Consider the following 22582-nt stretch of genomic DNA (forward strand, 5'->3'; position numbering starts at 1 on the left):
TCTGCGGCGGTATGTCATTGTTTGTGGTTGGGAATTGTTGGTAATTATTTGTATTTGCTACTGCTCCATGGAGTTACAAACTTGTGCAACCTTAAGTCACAGTATTTTCTTCAATTTTTATCGCTGTTTGTGTTAGGAAATTGTTTCTAATGTCTTCGTGACTCCGAAAAATCTCTGTAACTATACTAAACTCGTCGTGAAAGGGTTACAATCATTTTTTCAATGACGAATATAAAACTTGAGAAAAGCACGAAATATGTTAGCACATTCTTTGACCTTAATTTAATAAAGAAAACATAAAATTTGAGAGAAGCAAGATATACGTTCACAATTTACTTATATTCTTAGTATAAATTAATAAACAAAACACAAGAATCGAGGTATAACGAGGAAGAATTTGAATATAGAAGGACGAATTTCAAAAACATTAATTTGAAAAAATCGAACATAGAGATAATGAAATAATAAGATAACAAGATAGGGATGCAACGAGGTAAGAAAACATTACGCAACCGCAACGTTCAAAACAAGACAATTTCAATGGGTGCAGAGGAAGCCTCGACAATACGACAGGTTTCACGGCAACCGGCCGAGGGCATTGTTCCCAAAAATACACCGGCAGAAGTTGTAAAATCAGTTGTACACGGCTTTCCGCGAAGTCGACCAGCGATTTGCTTGTCGAACAGGCTGTGCAACGTTAACGGACATTAGCGTCGATGCAGGTGCAGCTTGTTGGAGCGATTCCGCAGAAATTTTGCTAGTCACTGCAATTTTCTGGGAACGCATCATAGCTACCCGTGCATTAAAAAGTGCGTGCCGAGTGATACAAAGCAATCTATCTCTGTTATTTCCATGTAGCCGGAGCAATGCCCCAGAAGGCAGTTGATGCTACCGGTTGCTGTAGAACAACTCTTCTCTCAGAGATCGATTTTTCAAGATAATTTCAACGCTGTTACTACCACTGAAATTTAGTCTTGCGTTCGAAGTTCGCCTAAGCGTGGCTTCGCTGCTGTGTATGACGTCAAATAAATCTTGAAATACTATTTCACACAAACAAGATCGTTTCATCATCTATTTCTAATACTTTTTCAAATATTTGTATCGAGGTCTTTTAGGCATCGTCTCTCCAGAGCAATTCTTTGCTTGGCTGCTCCAAAACAGCCACACTCCTTCAAATAATTAAAAAACAATTCTTTCTCGATATCCCTTAAAGCCAGAACTGTGCCCCGTAGGGCAATTAGCGCTCTTGTCCTACTCCAGAGCAACATTTCTCCTCGAAAGAAATTCGCGGTGGCGCATCGCGTGGACCGGAGCTAATTTCGTTACCAAAATGATCTCCTTCCTTGCCCGAGATGCGGAAAAAAGAAACGAGTAACGCAAGGAGCGACGCGTACAACAATGCGCCCGTAGCATCAATCACGCGTGTCATTAATGGTCGCGGTTGCGGTTAGAAGGAATCGAGAACTATAATTCACCTGGCCGGTGTAGTCGCGATGTTGCATTACGCACGCTCCGGCGGGCCGGACGATTTACGATGTCCATTGTCGCGGGTACAAAAAGGCGATCCATTTTTCTTGGGGCGCGCTGTAATTTCGTAATATATCGTCGAAAAACAAGCAGCTCCTTCCGCTCGAAACGGCCGTCCATTATGGAGATCCGCTCGCGATTCGAAAAATCTCCGAAACCGTAAACACGGTCGTACCAAGTTCTCTCTCTCTCTCTCTCTCTCTCTCTCTCTCTCTCTCTCTCCCTCTCTCTCTCTCTCCCTCTCTCTCTCTCTCTCTCTCTCTCTTGTAACTTTCGGGGGAATTATGTAACGAAAACAAATGCTCGGATTAATCGATAATCTAATAGCTGTTGTTGCGCCGGCTTGTTTACTGTCCCCGAGCCAGTTTATTCGCTCTATTTGCGTTCTTTCGCTGGAAACGCTTCGGGAGCTATGTTTATGCGGCGTCGTAATTAAGGAACGGATTGGCAACGAGTTTGCTGGCGGGATGCAGCGGTAATTGTTGCTCTGTACGCCGCCTGGTCGTTTCTGATGTCAGTTCTAGTAGGTCGGTCCGTATGTTCCTGCGAATTTAATTTCGCTTTATATTTCTCGCATCATAATTGCCGAACAGTTGTGTCTCATACGTTATTCGATAGCTCTCTGGTTTTCTCCTGCGATCGTTTGCTTACTCGTTCCGCATGGATAATAAAGTGATTAATTTTTTAGAAACTATAAGATGTCAAATTAACAGGAACGAACATCGCCGATATATTTTGCAAATTTTATCACGTACATTGATGTGCATAATTATGGACACAAAGTAACTTTAGTATTTTTATTGATATTTACACAGAAACGTCAAAAAAATTATATTTGTATGCTTCTATTTTCTATTATTTCTAATATAGAAATACGGAAATATGATGTTCATAACATATGTGTACATAAAATGTAAAAGTTACTTTCAGTTTATAATTGTTTATATCACTGTAACTGTTGGGCAATTATGCGCGTAATTTAAATCGAAATGAAAATCGCACGAACTTATGGACCGATCGTTTACTATCAAGCTCCAAATGAGTGTTATTTTTTTCTCTAATTTAATAAAGTTATTCAGAATGAAACTCATCCACTGATTTTCGTTGCCGTAAGATCGCTGATTTTCGCTGTGGATCGCAAATAAATACAACTTGTTGATCTAATCGTCCAATTGAAAGTCTACCGTGCCAAGCAAAATTTGGTCAAGCATTATCCTAAGATTTTCTGCATCAAAATGATGATTACGCTTATCGATCGATCACTACACATGATCCTCGTCTTCTCGGCGATTAATGCTTCTAATCGTTCATCATCAATCATTTAATCAAGTTAAAAACTTTAAAACGATCAATATCAAATGCTGGTTAATAGCGTCGAATAATTCGGTTAATTTTCCCTCAATTTAATTGTCGAGGGTGAAGCGAATTTCCTTTTTTGCGACCGTCTCGTTGAACACCGGCCGGGATTTAAAGGAGCTCCTCTTCATCCCTCCAACCCCCGGCCACCATGGTCCATATCAGAAGTATGTCAAGAATTTCGCCGTGGGCCGTTTTCACTAATAGCTTACGATAATTGGTTCGCCGCGTTCGTTGCGGTTACGCCACGAAACGAACCGTGTCAAAAGCGGCCTGTTACTTGAATTATAAGATTTTTTGCCGCGTCCTCGTCCGGCTGACGGCGATGAGGTCATGATCAAGTGGAGAACGGCTGAAAAGTTTGCGCTGCGCCGCGCCGCTTCGTGGCCTGCTCCTCAATCTACGAAATTCTGCGCCTCTAGTTCTCTCAAATAATTCACGCTCCCATTCCCGCGAAACGACGAATTTTTCCGTTTATCGTGACGCTGTCGTCTTCATTAAACGGGCTATCCATTCCCGCGGGCACGTCCTCGAGTTGTGATACGAGATGAACGACGTTACGATATTTTCGCACCGCGACCGCCACGTCGGTCGTATATGGGCCACACAATTTTTTTTTTCGTCGCACTGGAAGCTCTATTTTTATTAGAATCTGTTAAACAGCGCTTTAAACTGTCGAAACTTTCAGTCGGTTCCGATATACACTCGTTTCTCCCTAATTCGCGCTCAGATTGCGCACAAAAATGGACAATTTGGGCAGAGGAGATACGATTATTCGAGCCTTGCGTCTCGTTTTTATAGTTGTCGACAATCGTTGCTGACAATCCATTTTTGTGTAACAACTATGTATATTTACAGCTATATATATTTACTGTAACAGCTATTTTTTGACATTTCTGTTCTAAGAAATCGGTTCTAAATTCGCTGAAATTTGTATTCCATGTATAAATTCGTCGATGTTAATTCGATAAGGAAATAGCGTTCGTCGCTCTCTGCTATTCGACAGCATTTTGGTATCTGTCTATGTGTAGAATACGGAATAACGGTGAATATTTTGAAGAGATCGATGACGAATGTGACACGAGTTCGGTGTCGTCGTCGTCAGACGAACGAAAGGCAATTCGATCTGGAGAAAAAGATCCGCAGCTTAGAAAGCCACTGTGGCCTGCGGAACGTGGTTCTCGTTACTCGATACACCGGCTCGTATCATTCGTCATTGCACAATCGTCGAACCGATCATTTATGCTTTGGCTAAAACCTGCAGATACACCGGGTAAATTATTGTTCATTGGGAATCGGTGTCTGTCTGATGGAAACGAATATGGCCGTCGCCGCTGGTCATGCGATCGCATCTTTGTCTATCTATTTTGTCCAGGGTGTAATCATTCTTTCCAAGATAAACATCGAAACTATGAAATCTTCCTTTTAACGATGAACAGACTATTTCGTGAAAAATACAAATTGTCTGCAGTGATTGCGAGATGCTGGAGGTAAATAGTTATATTTCTCTTGTTCGATGAATTGGATATTATACGAACGGTATCTTGAAATTCTTCAAGTGTCTCACTGTGTGTGTGTGTGTGTTTTTAATTTGTTGTACTTATTACTTATTTTAGAATTATTGAAATAGCAAAGATGCTTTTGTGAAAAATGATCGACACAACACAGTCTAAGTAAATACAATGTTAATTAGACTGCGGATTTGATGCGGATTTCTGACAAAAGCGAATAGATCAAATGCAAAATAGTAAAGATATGTATATAATTTGAAAATATTATTATATTACCGTCGACGCGTTAAAATGATTAAACGAAAAGAAATGTCTATGTTCTGCATCTTATAATTAACGCAGATAACTTTTATTTTGCATAAAAATTCGCGGTCTACTTACAAGTTTTATCAGATGAACGAATCAGTTCGTAGTAAACTCGGTTTTCTTATGTTCTCAAACATGGCGGCTAAATTAACGTTAAAAGCTGAGAATTTAGACCATCATTGTGCAGACAGAAGAACTGTATTTCAATCGAGAATAACGAATCCATCGAGCTCATCCTCCGCAGCCGTGAATTTCGAAGAGAAATCGAAATTGCCAATAATAGATAGAGGTCCAAGAAGAAGAAGAAGATGAAGAAGAAGAAGAAGCCTAGTGATCTTCGCGCGAAGCCGATCGACGAAGAGAAGGATCCGATTACAGTCAGGAATAACAGGTCCCTGTATGGGGGGCTTAAGTCACCGTTTAAAAGGCGGAATTAGACTGGATTAACAAGACTCCGGCGATGGGAGTGACAAAATAGGTCGGCGAGAACACTCGGTCGGTTTCGATCAACGCCGGCGGAGGTGTGTTTCGAATCGACCGGTTCGGATGATTCGTCGAGAGGCCAGGCTCGATCGAAGTTACGTTCATCGATCGTAGTTACGTCCTTCGATCGAAGTTACGTCCTTCGATCGAACGAAAATCCAGCGACCGTTCGCCGATGCGAATTCAGCATGACGAAACGGGGATCGACGTGGATAAAAATATAGTTCGGTGCGGTTGTTCGGGATTGATTGGGAAGCACGTGGCTCGAATTATAGCTGGAATCGGTTTACCCGATAGAAGAGGACAGAATAAAAGCCCTTCGAGTTCTCTATCAATCGAGGCTATTAATCTCTGTTTCCAACATTTTGCAACAACGACAGTGATGCATTGTGTTCTGTGTTGGACGAAATATACACAGTCACGCTACAGTACAAAATAATTTTATTCCTTTGATTTCTTCTGAGAAAGACGAATATCTCATGTTTTAGGGCATTTATCGAATAAATATCCAATCGAATACTAATTCATCTAGATAACAATACATAGATCCGAATAAGAATTTATTCGATTAAAATTGCATTCGAGTAAGAACGAATTCATTCGGAAGATAATCGATTTATGTGGAAATGATAGGATCAAAAGCGTATTATAATTTATTGATTAATTTCTTCTCTGTTAAATTTTACGATTTACTCTTTTTCAAATACTGCTTCAGGAAAGCGTTGTTGCAAAAATAACATGAATTAAACATGCATACAGTATCATTAGCAGAACTGTGAAAACAGAACCGATTTTTAATGTATGTTTATAACGGAATGTATTCTTGTCAATACATTCTTACGAAATTACGTAAAAATAAATACAGTCAACGATCATTCGCATTATTAATCGAATAATTTTGCAATCTCTATTCGAATAATTTATTCGAACGACAAATACGGAATTCTTCAGATGAATAGATAATTTGTCAGGAACAAAATTGTTATTTGAATCAAACATCCGATTTAAAAAAATTCATTCGAATAATTATTCTAGATACATATTTATATATATATATATATTCGAAACAATTCGAATAACACCCAATTTTGCTTGAAATTTAGCACGCACACCGCTTGTCATAGCCGTAAAACCATCAAAAAATGGTCAGTTTTTATTCATCGTAGTTGATACAATAACGAAGGAAGCATGCCATATTTGAGATTACAGTAACGAGACGCAGAGTGCATAGTCACGATACTTGCGCACAGATATAGGAATAAAAGCGTTTCACATCCGCGCGAGCCATCGAGCACTTTCGCTTCTGCTTGTTCGCCGAAGGAAGTCAGCGGATCCGAAAAACGGGTGATCGATTGCCGTCTGATTAAATTCCTCGGTGCAGGCCCGAAAAAAGGCGCCTCGACGACAGGGTGACCATTCAGCCGCGGAAATCTGGTAATCCCATTAGAGGATGCTGGATGCATAGTTCTCGGATGAGCTGGATCGCGCCCGGGGGAAGGAAGGGAGTCTAGAAAAAGCGATCTGCCATGTGCGCGCCGAGCGGACTTCCACTGGCGACGCGTTGGAAGCTTGATATCGCGATGCTTGTCTTCGAACCAGGGCAAACGTATCGCGTTGCGTGATCGACGGTGGTGTGCACGCACCAGTAGCTCGCGGATCGGTAAACGAAAGACACGTGTCGCGATTTTAATGCGAACACCGAGCGCCCAAGCCTACGTGCAACCGGAACGAACGATCGACCACTTGTTGAGAACGGATCCTCGGCTGGTTATTCCATGAAAAATGAAGGGCTCCGAGATAGAACGATGACGAACGACCCGGCACACCGAGTCTGATCAGATCCCCGTGGTTTATCCTGCTCAACGAGTCTTCCGCAGATCCTGGTCCCGGGGGACAGTCGGATCCGAGATGAACTGGAGGACCGTTCTGCTCGGATTCTGCGCGATATCGATGCTGGTAGCCGACGTGTCGGCGAACGGCAACAGCACGTGGGACAAGAAGAAGCATAGGACCAACAAGAAGCTCAAGAAGGACTTCCGGAAGCTGAAGAAACAGGACGGCGCGGTGAAGCTCGTGGGCGGACGCCACGGCCACGAAGGTAAACGGGAACGGTACCGAACTCAGGGGAAGTTCGCGAACTTCAATTGGCAAACGGAGCTTCGACGGCTCCGAAAGTTTACGGGTCGCAGATTTGACGGGCGCGAGTCGAACGCGGAGTAGAAATTGCGTTTTTCCGGGACGGGGGTTCTCGACGGGCGAGTTTCGACGTTTAAGCTCCACTATTCATGTCCGAGCTCGTATCTCGTGTGTGCCAGTTTTGAAGGAGGTTCGTTCCGTACCGTCGGCGAACAGTCTTTTTCCAGTCGAACATCGACGGGTTAAGAATTTCTTGAAAAATTGTTGAGAAGCGACAATAATCACGTTCAGGATCGAACGATCTGTCTTCGAATTTGATGTAACAACTTCAACTCCGAAAGCTATTCGAATCAATATTTTCATTCAGATCAATTTTCGTTCGATTAGAATATTCATTCGACAGTGCCGAATAAAATCCCTTATTCGTCGTCCGAGTAAAATTTCGCTCGGCTCCGTCGTAAAGAAGAGAATCGTACAATATTGACGGCTTGTTGCGTTGGACGAACAGTTTCGATTTGACGCAACTTTGCGTAACGCATCATCCGGGCCCGATGATAAACGAGAACAGTGACACGCGCGTCGCGCACGTCGATACGCGCGGACTGTGTAAATCATCCGGAAAAAACGGCGAGACATTACGCGGAACACATTCGCGGCTTTACGCGGTGTAAGTTATGCAATGCCGATTAAAAAGGGGTCAACTCGGACGATGATTTATGTCAACGACTATGTGTCAGCGTAGCAAACGTCACGTAGACCCCGGGAGCAACCGCGAGCCGGGTCACGGTACGAGTATGGTCACCGTCAAATTGGACCATAAAACAGGATAGAATCCGTCCCAGACGTCCGCATGTCAATTTTTATTGCCCTCCATTGGGTATATTACATTCCGAGGGCGTTCTTTTCCTTCGTCTGTTCCGTGTTCCCGATCAATTTGATACACGGGCAAAACGCTTCTCCTTCAGTTTCTTTAAGGACAATTTATTCCGCGGACGCTCGATTTCCGTGAATCTGTTTGCTTCCTTAGCGGCCGGCATCGCCATTACGGCCCCGCTTCGAGGCGCATCGTAAACTTATTGCCTAACATTTTAATGCTTTAGAGAAATCGCGTGTTCTCGGTTTTATTTCAACGGTGCTAAAGCTGCGAATTAATTAAACCTTAGCACTCGGGAGATTTCTCCGATCAATTTTGCAATAATTGTGATTTTGCGTGTACAAAAGACGAATTGAAATAAAAATCGTGAAATTTTGTAGGTATTAATGAATTAATGTCTTTGCGGTTTTATTGGCGCATTCTCTTACAGTACGGGAAAGAAAATAATTAGAAAGAAATGCCACTTTGACACGAATGAACAGTGCCGCCGCATCCTAGTGCAAAGGGTTAATTTAGCTCCGCTACAAATTAAAAGGTAAAAGGAGAAGATGTTCTATCCTTTTTCAACGTTCGCTGTCCTCGAAATGTTGTGCAACTTAAACACGTTTTTGTTTTCGGATACCACGAAACATTATGCAAAAAGAAAACAATTTAATCATTAATGTCTATCAAAGTAGCCTATCAATTTTAAGTTTTTTCAACACAAACAATTTTTATATGTTATCGAAACATGCATGAATAAGCCTTGTAAATGTGATATTGCAAAAGATATCACACAAATCTTTCGCGAAAAAAGTCCAATTAATCCCGCTGTCACACAATCTATGCGAAGCACGCACGTCATACAATTTCCAAACAACCGTCACTCAAAAACTGACGATGCTATTGATATCCAAAAATCTGAGAATACAATTTGAACATTCTAGAACATATATTAAATTAATAGTTAATTTCACTTTTCGTAAATGATGTGGGTCATTTTGACCCGGCGAGACAGCGGGGGGCTAAACAAAACTGCAATTTTTACACTAGAACATATCTCTTAATAACGATAAACAAAACAAAGGGCAAATGTTTAACGGCGTGCCTCGGAGATCGCCCAGCTCACGAGAACCAAAATCAGGAAACAGAAACCATGGTTCCGGAACATTTACGGCCGCCATATTGTTTATCCGGAGCCAGATCAGAAGCTCGAAATGGCGACGGTCGTGCACGTGATTGCGTCTCAAGTAATTTCCGCGTCGGTTCATAAAGTTTACTGCGGCTCCGACGGAACCGGAAAACTGTGAGCTAATAATTCGATTGGTGCGCAGGAAACGTGGAAATACTTCACGACGGGAAATGGGGCAGCGTGTGCGACGACGAATGGGATTACTTGGAGGCCAGTGTGGTTTGCAGGCAATTAGGCTTCGACGGTGCAATTAAACCGACGGTGAACGGCCACTTCGGCCAGGCCAGAAGTGAGATAATATTGTCTCTTCATTCTAGCCAATACTTCTTCCATCCATCGTCGCCGTTCTGCACGATCGTTTGCGCCATTATGGCGGGACGCGCTTCAAAAAGCTCACTAACATTTGCCTTTCATTCGATTTGCCTCCAACCACGGCGAGCATGGATCGAGGAAAATGGATCGAGTATAAGCTTTTCTTTGTTGGAGCCTTTTTTCTGTATATTTGTATCCCTTGGTCGATACCTAGATAACTTCCAAGTAAAATCAGCTACTATTGATTAGGCTATAGAATACGTAATGATACAACAGACATCAGTTATCAGGCGGACACTACTTTAACTTAAATCGAATTAAAGTATCCATGGAATTAAAATTGTAAAGTCAAAGTTGTATGACATCGATTACTTTTTCGACACTTTTATGTTTTTAGATCGTAATAAAATTACGAAGATGCAATAGATTAGCGATTATGTGTTTCCTCTTTTAATAATTTCAACAAGTTTTATAGAATATACAAATATTCTCAAATCCTTCTCACGTCGTAATAATTTTGTTCTTGATGCAGTTAATTTTGTCGAAAGTGTATAAAATCGGCAGATCACCGATTAGAGATATACCGATAAATCTTAATATCAATGGCATATAATACAAGTTTAGTATATGGGAACACCGTAGAAATATCATTAATATATATTATATATAATGTAAATTATAACTAAACTGCGGATTTTATGCACTTATGGCAAAATTGGATAGTTGCAATTTAAAATGGTAGATACATTGAGAGAATTCAAGTATGTCAGAGTGTATTATTTCGAACCTATTCAAGTTATCGAAGAACGAATGAACTTGCTATTTGGTTTACATTTCTTGGAATTGCTTAAGACAATTTTTATTTTGCATAAAAATGATCTAATTATATAATATAATATATAATTGTATAATATAATATATAATTATATTATATAATATAATTTATGTAATTTATAAATTATTTATAAATTTATTATAATATATTTTATATAATTATATATTATATTAATATATAACTGTATAAATCTAATTGTAACCGAAATCGTTCGAACTCAGAGTAAATCCAATTTTCCCTTTTTTACAAAACACTTGCTATTCTCACAGTACACTATAAATTAGGGCTCAATAGTTCTAGCGTAAATCATTTGCAATTGTCTTACCGGAGTGACTATCTAGGGCAATCGTAAATTTGAAAATTCTCTGTATCGACGCAAGTGTCACGAAAACTGCTCCAGAACTTTTTGTAGAAACGTTTTCGGTCCGACCTTGAAGAAGGGCCGACAAAAGGGGTAGCGGCGCGGCTCAGGATGTGGGTGTGGAGGGAGAGGGGGGGGGGGTCGCGAGACTAAGAGGCTGCCGAAAACGTTCCAGGAAGATACTGGATGGACAACGTGTACTGCGACGGCAGCGAGGACGAGCTCTCGAAATGTCGGTTCGACGGATGGGCCACTTCCGATTGCGAGAGCAGCGAGGCGGCCGGTGTAATTTGCGCCCGCGAAGACCAGGACGAGGTGGGGGAAACGACGGCCAAGAAGAAGCCCAAAAGGAAGCCGGAGAAGTCGAGAATCAAGGATATCCATCAGCAAGGAGTGGCGATAAGGCTGGCCGGTGGACGTGTGCACTCCGAAGGCAGAGTCGAGGTCAAGCTAGGAATCTCAGGTATAGTGTTCAAACTCAGGGACGTCCGTCAAGCCTGCTCAGTCCATTTTTGGTAGGACTATACCGAGACTTTGAAGAACCAGAGGTGAACGTATCCGATTTTCGTGTTTTTGGTGACTATAAAATCAGTTCCTGGTTCAAAATGGATCAAAGAACTTTCGATTGAAATGAGACAAAGCGATGATTCTTTTTTACGTTAAAGCTCGAATGTTGCTGAACGAGGGAGAAATAAAAGGAATGCGGTATGAACATTTTTTAAACTCGATAATTCATGTTAACCTTGAAATGTACCAACAAAATTGTGACTTATGAAATCCCATGTACAGTTGGATTTTTTTATCGCTCTTTATATATCATTTCCAAATTTATCTACTATTTCAGAATTTTGAAGGCACTAATGAAATCGTGTGTAACATGTAACAAAAAAATCGAACTGTACATGATATCGGATAAATCACAATTTTGTTGGAATATTTCAAGTTTAATATAAATTTTCAGAGCTAAAAATATGTTCAATACTACGTTCACTTGATTTTTAAATAGTCCAAGTCTTTGATGAATTAGAGGTGAACTTATCTAATTTTCGTTTCTTTACCTTCCATTCGATCGTGAGAGATGGAGACCTTCGGTAATTGCAAGACCGCTTCCTGGTTCAAAATGATGTCGATTCTCTTGGTCCAAGCTGCGTTGTTCAAAGAACAAGAGCATCTTAATCGACCGTCTCGTGGCATCCATTAGGCAACGAGCGTCTCTGGTGACCATGAAATGCGTGCTCCTGCATTCTTCAAGATAATAGAACACTTGACGTGCTTGCGACTTGCTGCGCTCGCTATTTCTGGGTTCTTGTAAAATTCAATCGTGTTTGGCGCTCTATCCTGTTGAATAACACTTTTAGAAATCGCAGATGGCAATTTAATTGGGCAAGCAACGAGTTATCTTGAGATTGTTCTTGCGGTGGAAGTTGTTAAGATTCTTCCACGTCTCACGTTTCTCTCGGGACTGTTACCGTTAATGGGAAATTGTTAAACTTCTATATTTCACGCTTCTCTTGGGGGTATTGTTGTTGCTGGGAAATTGTTAAACTTCTACTTTTCGCGCTTCTGTTGAGGCTCTTCTTGTTGGCAGAGAATAGATAAGCTTCTTATGCAACCCCTGGCAAAAAGTGTTCAAAAATAACCATTTAAAATACCACAACTAAATTCGCTCTTTACGGCCAATTTAATTGCCCAAACCGATTGTTTCTCACTTCTAACTGTTGTTCCAGTGCTGTTGATATTTTCAATAATTTCTCTGCTTTATTTAAACGCTTTGTTCTTACTGCAGTATGAAAATGGTCGTGGCGTATCATATTATGTTACATTTTTCCCTATTTTCTTTATTATTATTTTATATATCATTTGGCCGCAGCCACTGAAAGATGTAAAAATGATCCGTTTTGATCGAAATCCGTAGAATCTCGATTTTCACGATCTTTAATTATTTGTAACTCATAACAACGTGAATCAATTTCAATAAAATTTTCAATAGGTATCCATGTACAGTTATCGAGATTTACAAAAAGCATTTTTTAAATTTTCGTTCCATGTTCAGATAAAGATGTTCAAAAATCAATATTTTCCAAGCAGCAGCAGCAAAATGAAGGAAAAGTATTTTAGTCATTGTCCAGGTATAAATTAGTCTTTTACACATTTAAAAAGAAATTCAAGTTATTTGGTCCAGTTTCAAAATAATTATTGCGTTTCAAGAGGTGTGCGAATATTTCTGGACCAAGGGTAGTAGAAACGATTTTTCTTCCAGAAATGTTTATACTGCCAGGCTTCTGGCGGCGTGAATCGAAGTTGTAGAAACACGGTGATCCACGATCGCCGTGCTGTCGGTCCCGCGTAAAATTCCACGCGAGCAAAGTGGATGAAAACGTTGCGGCGCGCCGAAGGATTTCAGGTTCCCGCGACGTGTCAATTTGGCCGCGGCGCGGTGCGGCGCGGCGCTAATAATGCCGATGGTGCAATTTTGTTTTAGATTGGGGTGTCGTCTGCGGTGACGGTTGGTCTCTATTCGAGGCGGCGGTGGTTTGCCGGCAATTGGGCCTCGGTTACGCCTCCGACGCCGTGCAGACCAACTTCTTCGGCGGCGAGAGGGCCCCGATGGCAATCGGCGGGGTGCAGTGTCGCGGGGACGAGAACAGTCTGACCGAGTGTCTGCACGACAAGTTTCTCGACTGTCCAGGTAAACGAAAGAACCGTCAGAACCGAGAGCACCATTAAAAACCGTTCCGCAATATCGGATCCGCGGTGAACCTTCGGCTGGGAATTTCCTTTTTCTCGGCGCGGAGGATCGGTTTCTTTGCGCGGGCTCTTGTAGTTGAGGAACGTCACTCGGAAATCTCAAGTTAAAATTCGTCTGTATTAAGTTATCAACTATTGGAGCGTATGCTTACAACATTTATTTTGATTCGTATAATTTGACTCCTTGAAGAAAAAAATATCTGTTTGTTCCCATGAAAGAATTGATTTTTTTTTGAAGGATCTTATAAATAACCCTTTAACCAGTTAACAATTTCTCTGAAAAGTGTATAAGTTACTGCAATTATTCTGTATGTATTCGATTTTCTTAATATTTTGTTTAAATATATATATATATATATATATATATATATATATATATATATATATTTAAACATATATTTAAACATTATTTTGATATACTTTACTAAATCATATATTTTTATTATTATATAATTATTTATATATATTATATATAATATTATATAATATAATATAATATAATATAAATGTAATAATATATATAAATATATAAATATATATAAAATATATATATATTTTTTTTATATGTATTTATTTATTATTATATATATATGATATATATATACATATACAATGAATTCCAAATTAAAATTTTACAGAGATATTCTTAACTGTTTTGACGAGTATAGTCGTGATAACACGACAGATATATATATATATAACAGTTAAGAATATCTCCGTAAAATTTTAATTCGGAATTCATTGTATTTTGCCTAAGTTATTCGCTATTGGAACGTATCTGTGCAAAGTTTAAAGACGTTTACGGTTCCAACAACCTCGTTTCTTAAAAAGAAGAATTTCTCCCCGTTGGTAAAAATACATCAATTTTCGTCTGCAGAATTTTTCTCCTCCAACTCTGAACAAATATCTCTGTAGAATCTGAATCCAGAATTCGTTACATTTTCGAGGCGATTCACCATCGAATCGCACTCGCGTAACTCCGAGGCTTTCCACACGATTGAAAATAAGGAACTGAACCAATCAGAGCTTGGAACTTCAGCCGTGTACCGAGAAACACTTCTACGACGATCGTTTAACCACTCTAGCCTCGCGGCGTGACCGCGTATCTCTACCTTTAGGAAGCTTCGCATCCGTCGCGCAAAGCTGGCTCAACACTTGACATCCGAGAGCTTTCGATATTATTCAATGAATCCGCTTTTACATATTTAAAACAGAAACCTCTCGTTATCATTGGATCAAGCTGGCAGCGAACCGGAGCTGTTGAATTATGTCGCGCGGCTTAACGCGTCCGTTGTCGAGTGCGGATCCGACGTTAGAGTAGACTCTCGACGGTTTCGTAATGAGACGGACGGATATGATGAATGCGATACGGTGTGTCGCCTCGCGGGGAGAGACACGTTTGGATTCCTGCTTTCATTGAAAAGGAAAGGAATGTCAATTGGCCGACGAGACTGAACGGGACGGGACGGGACGGGACCAGACCAGACCAGACGAGATGGGAAGAGACATGGTGGAAGGACTCGGTGTCAAGAGAATCGCCGCAAGAGATTAAAAGAATGACAAGTACCGCTCTCCGTTGGTCTAGGATCCGACCGAGGAATTCCCTCGTCGAGGCGAACTCGTTCCACGAATAAGAGGATTCTCCCGGCCAGATTAGGGGCTTAATAATGCCCGTGAATGGACAACTCGACCGATTGAATTTCATTCCGAGAACGAACGGTGCACCGGTATCTATTATCTTGATCGGAAAGCAGAATCCTACGGGTGTACTGAGTGGATCTATCAAATTAACTGAAAACCCAGTTTCACTGCGGACGGAGAACGGAATTGTATAGATTCAGCGGTGAAGAATTTTTAACATAATTTAAGGACATTTTATTCATTTCATCACGTTCATTTATTCAAGGGGAAAAAATCCTTTTTATAACAGAAGATCAGGATTTGTTCATTTTCTCAATTGGCGACACTAAGTTTTTTGGAGGAACATATTCTTGCGATACACTGAAAGGATTTTGCTTGTTTTTCTCATTATACAAGACTCTGATATGTAAATCTGTCTTGAGGAAAATGTTGTTAGTACTATACAGAAGAATTTTTGGGCAATGTAGTACTTTTGGTACTAGTTAGTACTTTTGGACAGACCTGGTAGTTTCGAGATAATCTAGTATTTTTAAAATAATCTGGAACTTCTGGAAGAACACAGTGTTTTTTTAGACAACCTTGTCATTTAAAACAACTCAGTACAAACTCTTGTGGAACTACTAGATGCATCTGAAATATTCTATTCTAAATATTTTAGAGTACTTCTGAAACAATCTAGTGCTTTTGAAGCAACCTAGTACTTTTGGAACAATATAGCATTTCTGAAATAATGTACTGCTTTTAGAACAACTTAATACTTATGAGAGCATGTAGTATTTTTGAAATAACCTAGTACTATCGCAATATTATAGTACTTGTGTAACAACCTAATACTTTAAAAACAATGTGCAAACACATTTGATATATTCTACTCTAAATCTTCTATAGTACGTCTAAAACGATTGAGTACTTTTAGAATAAACTAATGCTTTTGAAACAACCTAGTAAGTACAGTAAATTCTCTCTAATTGTCACTCAGCTTTTAATAAAAAATGGACAATTTGGAAAGAGGAGATACGATAATTCGAGCCTTGTGGCTCGTTTTTATAATTGTTGACAATCGGTAGCTATAGAAACGAGCAGCAAGGCTCGAATAATCCTCTTCCAAAATTGTCCATTTTTGTTTCCAAGCTGAGGAGATTTATTAATTAGGGAGAATTTACTGTACTTCTAAAATAATCTAGTGCTTTGACAACCTAGTACGTTTGGAATACAGTATTTCTAAAGTAATGTTGCGCTTTTAGAACAACATAATACTTAGTGCTTTCGAAAGAACCAAGTAGTTTTCAATCAACGTGGTATACACTTCGGAATCAATCAAAGCACTTTTGTCTAGAAAAATTGTTCCGGTCTCGCAGGAACCGCTGAAAATGTGGCAAGCGTGGTGTGTCACCGAGAAATGCCGGACCTGGTCTTCGATCACCTGGAGCTGATGCGAACCGCTTATTTGGAGGACCGACAGCTTTATTGGCTGCAGTGCGCGATGGAGGAGAACTGCGTGGCCTCGCCAGCCTACAAGATACAAAGGGAGTCGGAAAACTGGCATCTGGAGACAAGGAGGCTGCTCCGATTCACCGCGAGGATCCTGAACGCCGGAACCGCGGACTTCCGACCCTCTGTTCCGAAACACCTCTGGGAATGGCATATGTGTCACATGTGAGTGATAAGCGTTCCGCTCGACGGAAACAGTCCCGATAAAGCGACGGTCAATTGCTTATCGGACCTCCAACTTGAGCTATTGACCACTCACCGGACCGCGGTCGAAAAAAGCTCGGCCTGCTATCTTGTTCGCTGACATTCGAAAATCGATTGCCGGCGCGGCAGAGTGGTAGTAATTAGTGGAAAGGTGCATTAGAGAACCGCGATTTTATCGGGTCCTTCGATGTTAGAATTGTTCGAGTAGACGAAATTCATCGCACACCATTTAGAACGGGATAACTTTCTTAAAATTTGACCGAATGATTTGTATTTTCTTTTATTTTTTTTTTTGAGGTGTTAAAGGGATCAGTTTACTGGACAGTGGCTGAAAAATTGCAATTGGTTGGGATGTTAAAAACAGATCGCTTAGAGAAGAGATGCGGCGATTGAATCGAATGAATTTTTATGGAAAACCTCGGGCATATTTAATTTATTTAGAACAGTAGTAGTATGGCAGTGTGTGATTTATAGCAGAATCGTTCCGTGGAATTGCGACGTGTCCAACTTTTCCAAATTGAATCGACAGAATTAATAATACCGGACCGATTTTCTTCAAGAAAATAGTTCTGTTGCTCGGGGAAACGTTTTAGGACCGGTGACAAATGCGACAATATCAATATCAGCGCCGTTTCCGTCTTGCCTGGGAAATTGGACAGGCAAACTTTAAAACGCGTCTCGGTTTCCTCATTTTCCCACGCCGCCGGCAAAGGGTGTTGCTAGATGTTTTATAAAACTATTAGGGGGCCGAAGGGGAGAAAAAGTAATATAGGTCCAGCGACGTTGGCGGTTTCCAACTTGTCCGCTGCAATGTGGTTCCATTTTTATCGGCACTGGTGAATTTCTATTTTCCCTTGATACTTAGACGCCGCGCCGTATTGAACCGGAATAACTTTCGCACGATCTCTGGCATTTCGTTTTATTGCATTTAAAAAACATTCTGAATATCTTTATTTAGAAATGTTCTTTTATGCGTCTAAACAGTTTCGAAACTTCGACCGATGGTTATATTTGGACGTTTTCAGAACATTGAAAATTCGATGACAGTGTCTTCAATATGTTCGATATTTATAAAATATACTCAGTTCACTTGCCTAAAAGTACCGATTCGTTGAAAAAAAGACTAAAATCCAATCTTTCTGTTGCTAGTATTTTGCGATCACAATCAATCTCTTGTTGTAACATTTTCTTCGCAGTTACAACGATTAGATCTTCTCCGATTGTTATTCGAAGAAAAGTAAAATTTGTATCTGACGTTTAATTGAATGCTTAAATATTGATAAAGAAAGTACAGAATTTTATTCCCATTTAAACGGGCGGAGTAACAATTATTAAAAATCTCTATCACGTGTCAGATTCGTTTTTATTCGTTTTTCTATTCGTTCATTCGTTTTTATTATTACATAGAGATTAGTTATCAATTTATTTGCAATAAATTTGATTTTCATGCAACTGTTCTGCAAAAATCGTGCGATGTTCAGGAGAGTTCACTGGTATTGTTTGGCTGATAAGAACTAGTAAATTCTCTCCAATTGTCACTCAGCTTTTGTGATCAAAAATGGAAGAAGATTTGGGAAGAAAAATTGTGGAAGAGAAGATACGATTATTTGAGCCTTGCAACTCGTTTTTATACTTGTTGACAATCGGCGCCTATAAAAACGAGCCACGAGTCTCGAATAATCGTGTCTCTTCTTCCCAAATTGGCCATTCTTTTTTAACAAACGGAGGGACAATTGAGAGATAATACTGTATTTCACCGCGAAATAATTTGGATCGCGTACTTCGAGGACACCGCGTAGGGTCTAATAGGCGTTCCCTGGTTGTCCAAGGTAAAATGTATTAGAAGCGCGAAAGCTACGCCCCTAACCTCCCCCGTTTTCGCATCCTTATCTGCTCCCTGGGATCCGATCTTTAATCATGAATAGGAGCGTAGTCTGGCTTCCAATCGTCGCGACGCCGGCGTCGAGATTACTCGAGGCGGGGATCCGGCCACGATCATTAATTCCGCATTACGGCTTGTTAACGACAGGCATTACCACTCGATGGAGGTGTTCGCTACGTTCGACGTGTTCGATGGGAACGGGACCAGGCTTGCCGAAGGGCACAAAGCGTCTTTCTGCTTGGAGGACAATCAGTGCATGCCGGGCGTCGAGCCCAGGTAACACCGGCGATCCCATCTTACGCTAGAATCGCAAAAAGCTTCGCAAAAATCGAATTTCCAAGGACCTTCAGGTTCTAGGAAGTTGAACAGCGTCTTCAGTTCGAAACTACTACTCTACGATATGAAATTATGATTCAGCGTTCGGACATTGAGATTTTATTTACACGTTCTTCAAAGTTCAGATTACGTCATAGCTTGCATAAATTTTGGAACGAATCAACCCATTATGGCTTAATACAACGTTGAAGTCGCATACAGATTTATCAGGTTTTTAAAATCTAATTTAATTTTTAGCAACAATGAAAAGTATCCGAATCTGTTCATTGTTCGTAGTCAAGACGTTACGCATCGCACTTTACGTATAAGAATAAACTAAAGTATTTTCAAAATTCTTTTTTGAGTTTGTCATTAATTTACTATTATATTAAAGTATTAAATACATTTTATATAAGTATATAACAAATTAGGATGATGGGTTAACTAGAATTTTCTGACGAAGCTTTGACATTCTTGTTCCAGCAAAATTGCTTTAGCTCTGTGATTGACGTACTTCTTTTTGTTATATTTAAATACAGATAAGAGTTATTCCAGATCTGATTACATGATAAAAAAAGACGTCTTTTTAACTACATATCTCTGTGGTATGGAAATGGTAAACCTATTACAACCCTTTCTAAACGTATACTTTCGCCAGCCCAAATTTTATTTCTCATAATTTTTATTTCTATTTTTTCTTTTCTTTCCGGAGTTTTATGTCGCAACGAGTCCTTTTTGTCAAAAAAAGGATAAAGTACGGTCTACTGGTAACGTATAATAAACTGCCGAGCTCCCAATTTTGTCAGCTTTCTGCGTTTCTGGTCCATTGCGGATTGAAATACATAGTTACCTTTTTTTTTTTAATTGGCCGACCAATTAAACGAGGCACATGCCGCGATTTCAGGTACAAATGCGCCAATTACGGTGACCAAGGAATTTCAGTAAACTGCAGCGACGTGTACAAGCACAATATCGATTGCCAGTGGGTGGACATATCGGAGCTCCAGCCCGGACAGTACACGTTTAAGGTACGGTTCTTCTGACGTCGACTTGATTGGGTCCCCGAGCATGTTTGTGCGTTCCGGAACGGTGGTTTTCTTCTGTGATAGGTAGAGTCTTGGTTTTATACGGTCACGTTGCTCGGAAGTCCATTGCGGATCTTTATGCAAAGGAAAATGTAGTCGATGCGATTTTAAGAAGGCTGACATTCCCGACGACATTTCTTGGTCAAATCTCTTAACACTTTATCGACCGCTAGCCTATTTATCGGCTTTTCGATTGCCAATGTTTAACGATGGCTAGCCTATTAATCGGCTTTTCGATTGCCAATGCTTATCGACCGATAGCCTATTAATCGACTTTTAGCTATCGACGGTTTTGTTAGTTTCTTTACTGTTTTGTTAGTAGCTGACCTCCTGTATGCTGACCTCCCCATATCCTTATGAATTATAATTATAATAATTATTATTATTTATTATTATTTTTAAAGGAATAAGCACAACACAATGAATAGCGAAAATTTAGCCGGTACTGGGAGCAAATGCGCGCGCGACTAAGCCAGTCCTTACTGAGTGGCAGCCTCAACCACGACCGGACGATAAAGTGTTAATACTGAACGAACCGAGCGCTAGAAGCGACTCGCGTATGATGCTTTACAAAAATAACCGGATAGAATATTTACGCAAAAATCATTATTCAATTATTTTCTATCAAAGAGAAATTATAGTCGGTCTAAACGGTATTCGCGTACGCCTTTTGAAACGGAATAACGTTGCTGAAAGAATTAAAAAATAATGTTTCGTCAACTTTTTTATTTGAGTCTGCGGCGAAGATTGAAAAATTTCATTGAAAATCGATCATTCAAGAACAGTGCCATTCGAAAGTCTATTAAATATACGATAAAAAATGATTAAAGTGCGATTCAAAAATTAACGTTTATCGAGATGTTCTTCAGTCGATTTTTAAGCCGAGAAACGTTCAAAATGTTCTCCATTAAAATATTTCATATTTTGTCAAGTGATCTTGATGTTTCGACAAAGAATGAAAATAGCAACAAAAACTATAGTCGCGCGTACGCTCCTGTTGATACGGAAAACAGCTTTTCTCCGAAACACGTTTTCGTGCAACCTGTAATCTACAAGAAACATTCCGGCGAAAGAGTGAAACGGCTCACCCTGTATATACACGAACGAAGAAGTTCGGCCAAGAATTTCTGTTAGCAGCACGGTTTCGTGACGTCGGGGAACTGTGAAAGAAAAAATCGGAAACCAGTGATTTCGACAGGTTCGGTGGTTCTAGTGTTAATAAAGGCCCGCTGACAATAATTGCTCGTAGGACACGTTTAACGACCGCGGCGCAATAATGCTAAAAGTAGTAGCGAATCGAGACGGTGGAATCGGTTTCGGCGAAACCGATTGCATAACGAAAACATTACACGGCGAAGGGTACGTTAATCGGATGTACGGATCGGTCTGCGGAGGATGACGTTAATGGGCGCGCGTCGGATAAGAGCCGGTCTCCATATTGCACGCGAATAAATGGCCCCGGTCCATAAAACTGGCCGGGGAGAAGCCGAGCAATCGCGATGCCATAGGAGGGTAACGATAATCGAACGATATTTACGTTTTCAGGTCGCGGTGAATCCGGAGTTCAAAGTGGGCGAAATGTCGTTCGACAATAACGCGGCGATTTGTCGCCTCCTCTACACGGGAACCTTTGCCACTGTGCATGGTTGCGTCATGGGCCGGCCTTGACACGGGGCTATTACGCCAGTGATAACGTCGCCGTGGCTCGATGACGAGAGGCGGACGAGAAGAAAGAATCGAAACGGGCACGATAACGGACCGTTGTCAATCTATCCGGCAGCGATTCGTTCTGTTCTAACTCGCACTCAACAATAAACTGCCATTCTCAGCAATCTGGGCCCTCCACTCCTGCCTTCCTCTCACAGTGGTTGCCATTTTTTTTTTTACTGCAGCCCCTTTTGGGACCTCCCGTTTTCTTTGCAGCGGATGTCACAGTCCGCTCGACGTCGAGTGTTGCAGAAAATTCACACGGTAAAACGAAATAGACCCTTGATTATTCGGGGCCATTTTGGGGACCTTTTTGAGAGCCTTCTTATTATTGCGGCGAAATTTTCATAGCTTCTTGAACGTCAAACATTTGACTTAATTTAAATGATAAAGTGAAATACAATAGAACTTTAATTATCTGGGGCCTTTTTGTGGGCCCTTCATGTTTTGTAGCGAAATTTTCATAGCTTCCTGGACGTCAAACGTTTGAATTAATTTAAATGGTAAAGTGGAATACACAATAGAACCTTAATTATCTGGGGCCTTTTTGGAAACTTTCTGGGGGCCTTTTTGAGAACTTTCCTTCTTCTCCTTTCCGGTAAAATTTGCATAGTTTCATGAATATACGGCGTTCGTG

General features: G+C 40.5%; 1 protein-coding gene across 1 annotated transcript; it reads left to right on the plus strand.

Annotated features, from left to right (window-relative positions):
* Positions 1–6715: 6715 nt before the first annotated feature.
* Positions 6716–22070, plus strand: LOC117219630 (lysyl oxidase homolog 3). The gene is made up of 8 exons (XM_033468923.2): positions 6716–7281; positions 9507–9653; positions 11048–11335; positions 13355–13561; positions 16620–16917; positions 18986–19114; positions 20058–20181; positions 21784–22070. Exons 1-8 carry the CDS (start codon positions 7092–7094, stop codon positions 21904–21906), a joined length of 1506 nt encoding a protein of 501 aa, XP_033324814.1. The 5' UTR covers positions 6716–7091; the 3' UTR covers positions 21907–22070.
* The last annotated feature ends 512 nt before the right edge of the window (positions 22071–22582 follow it).

The sequence above is a fragment of the Megalopta genalis genome, chromosome 15 (genome assembly GCF_051020955.1).
Source record: "Megalopta genalis isolate 19385.01 chromosome 15, iyMegGena1_principal, whole genome shotgun sequence".
Classification (NCBI taxonomy): domain Eukaryota; kingdom Metazoa; phylum Arthropoda; class Insecta; order Hymenoptera; family Halictidae; genus Megalopta; species Megalopta genalis.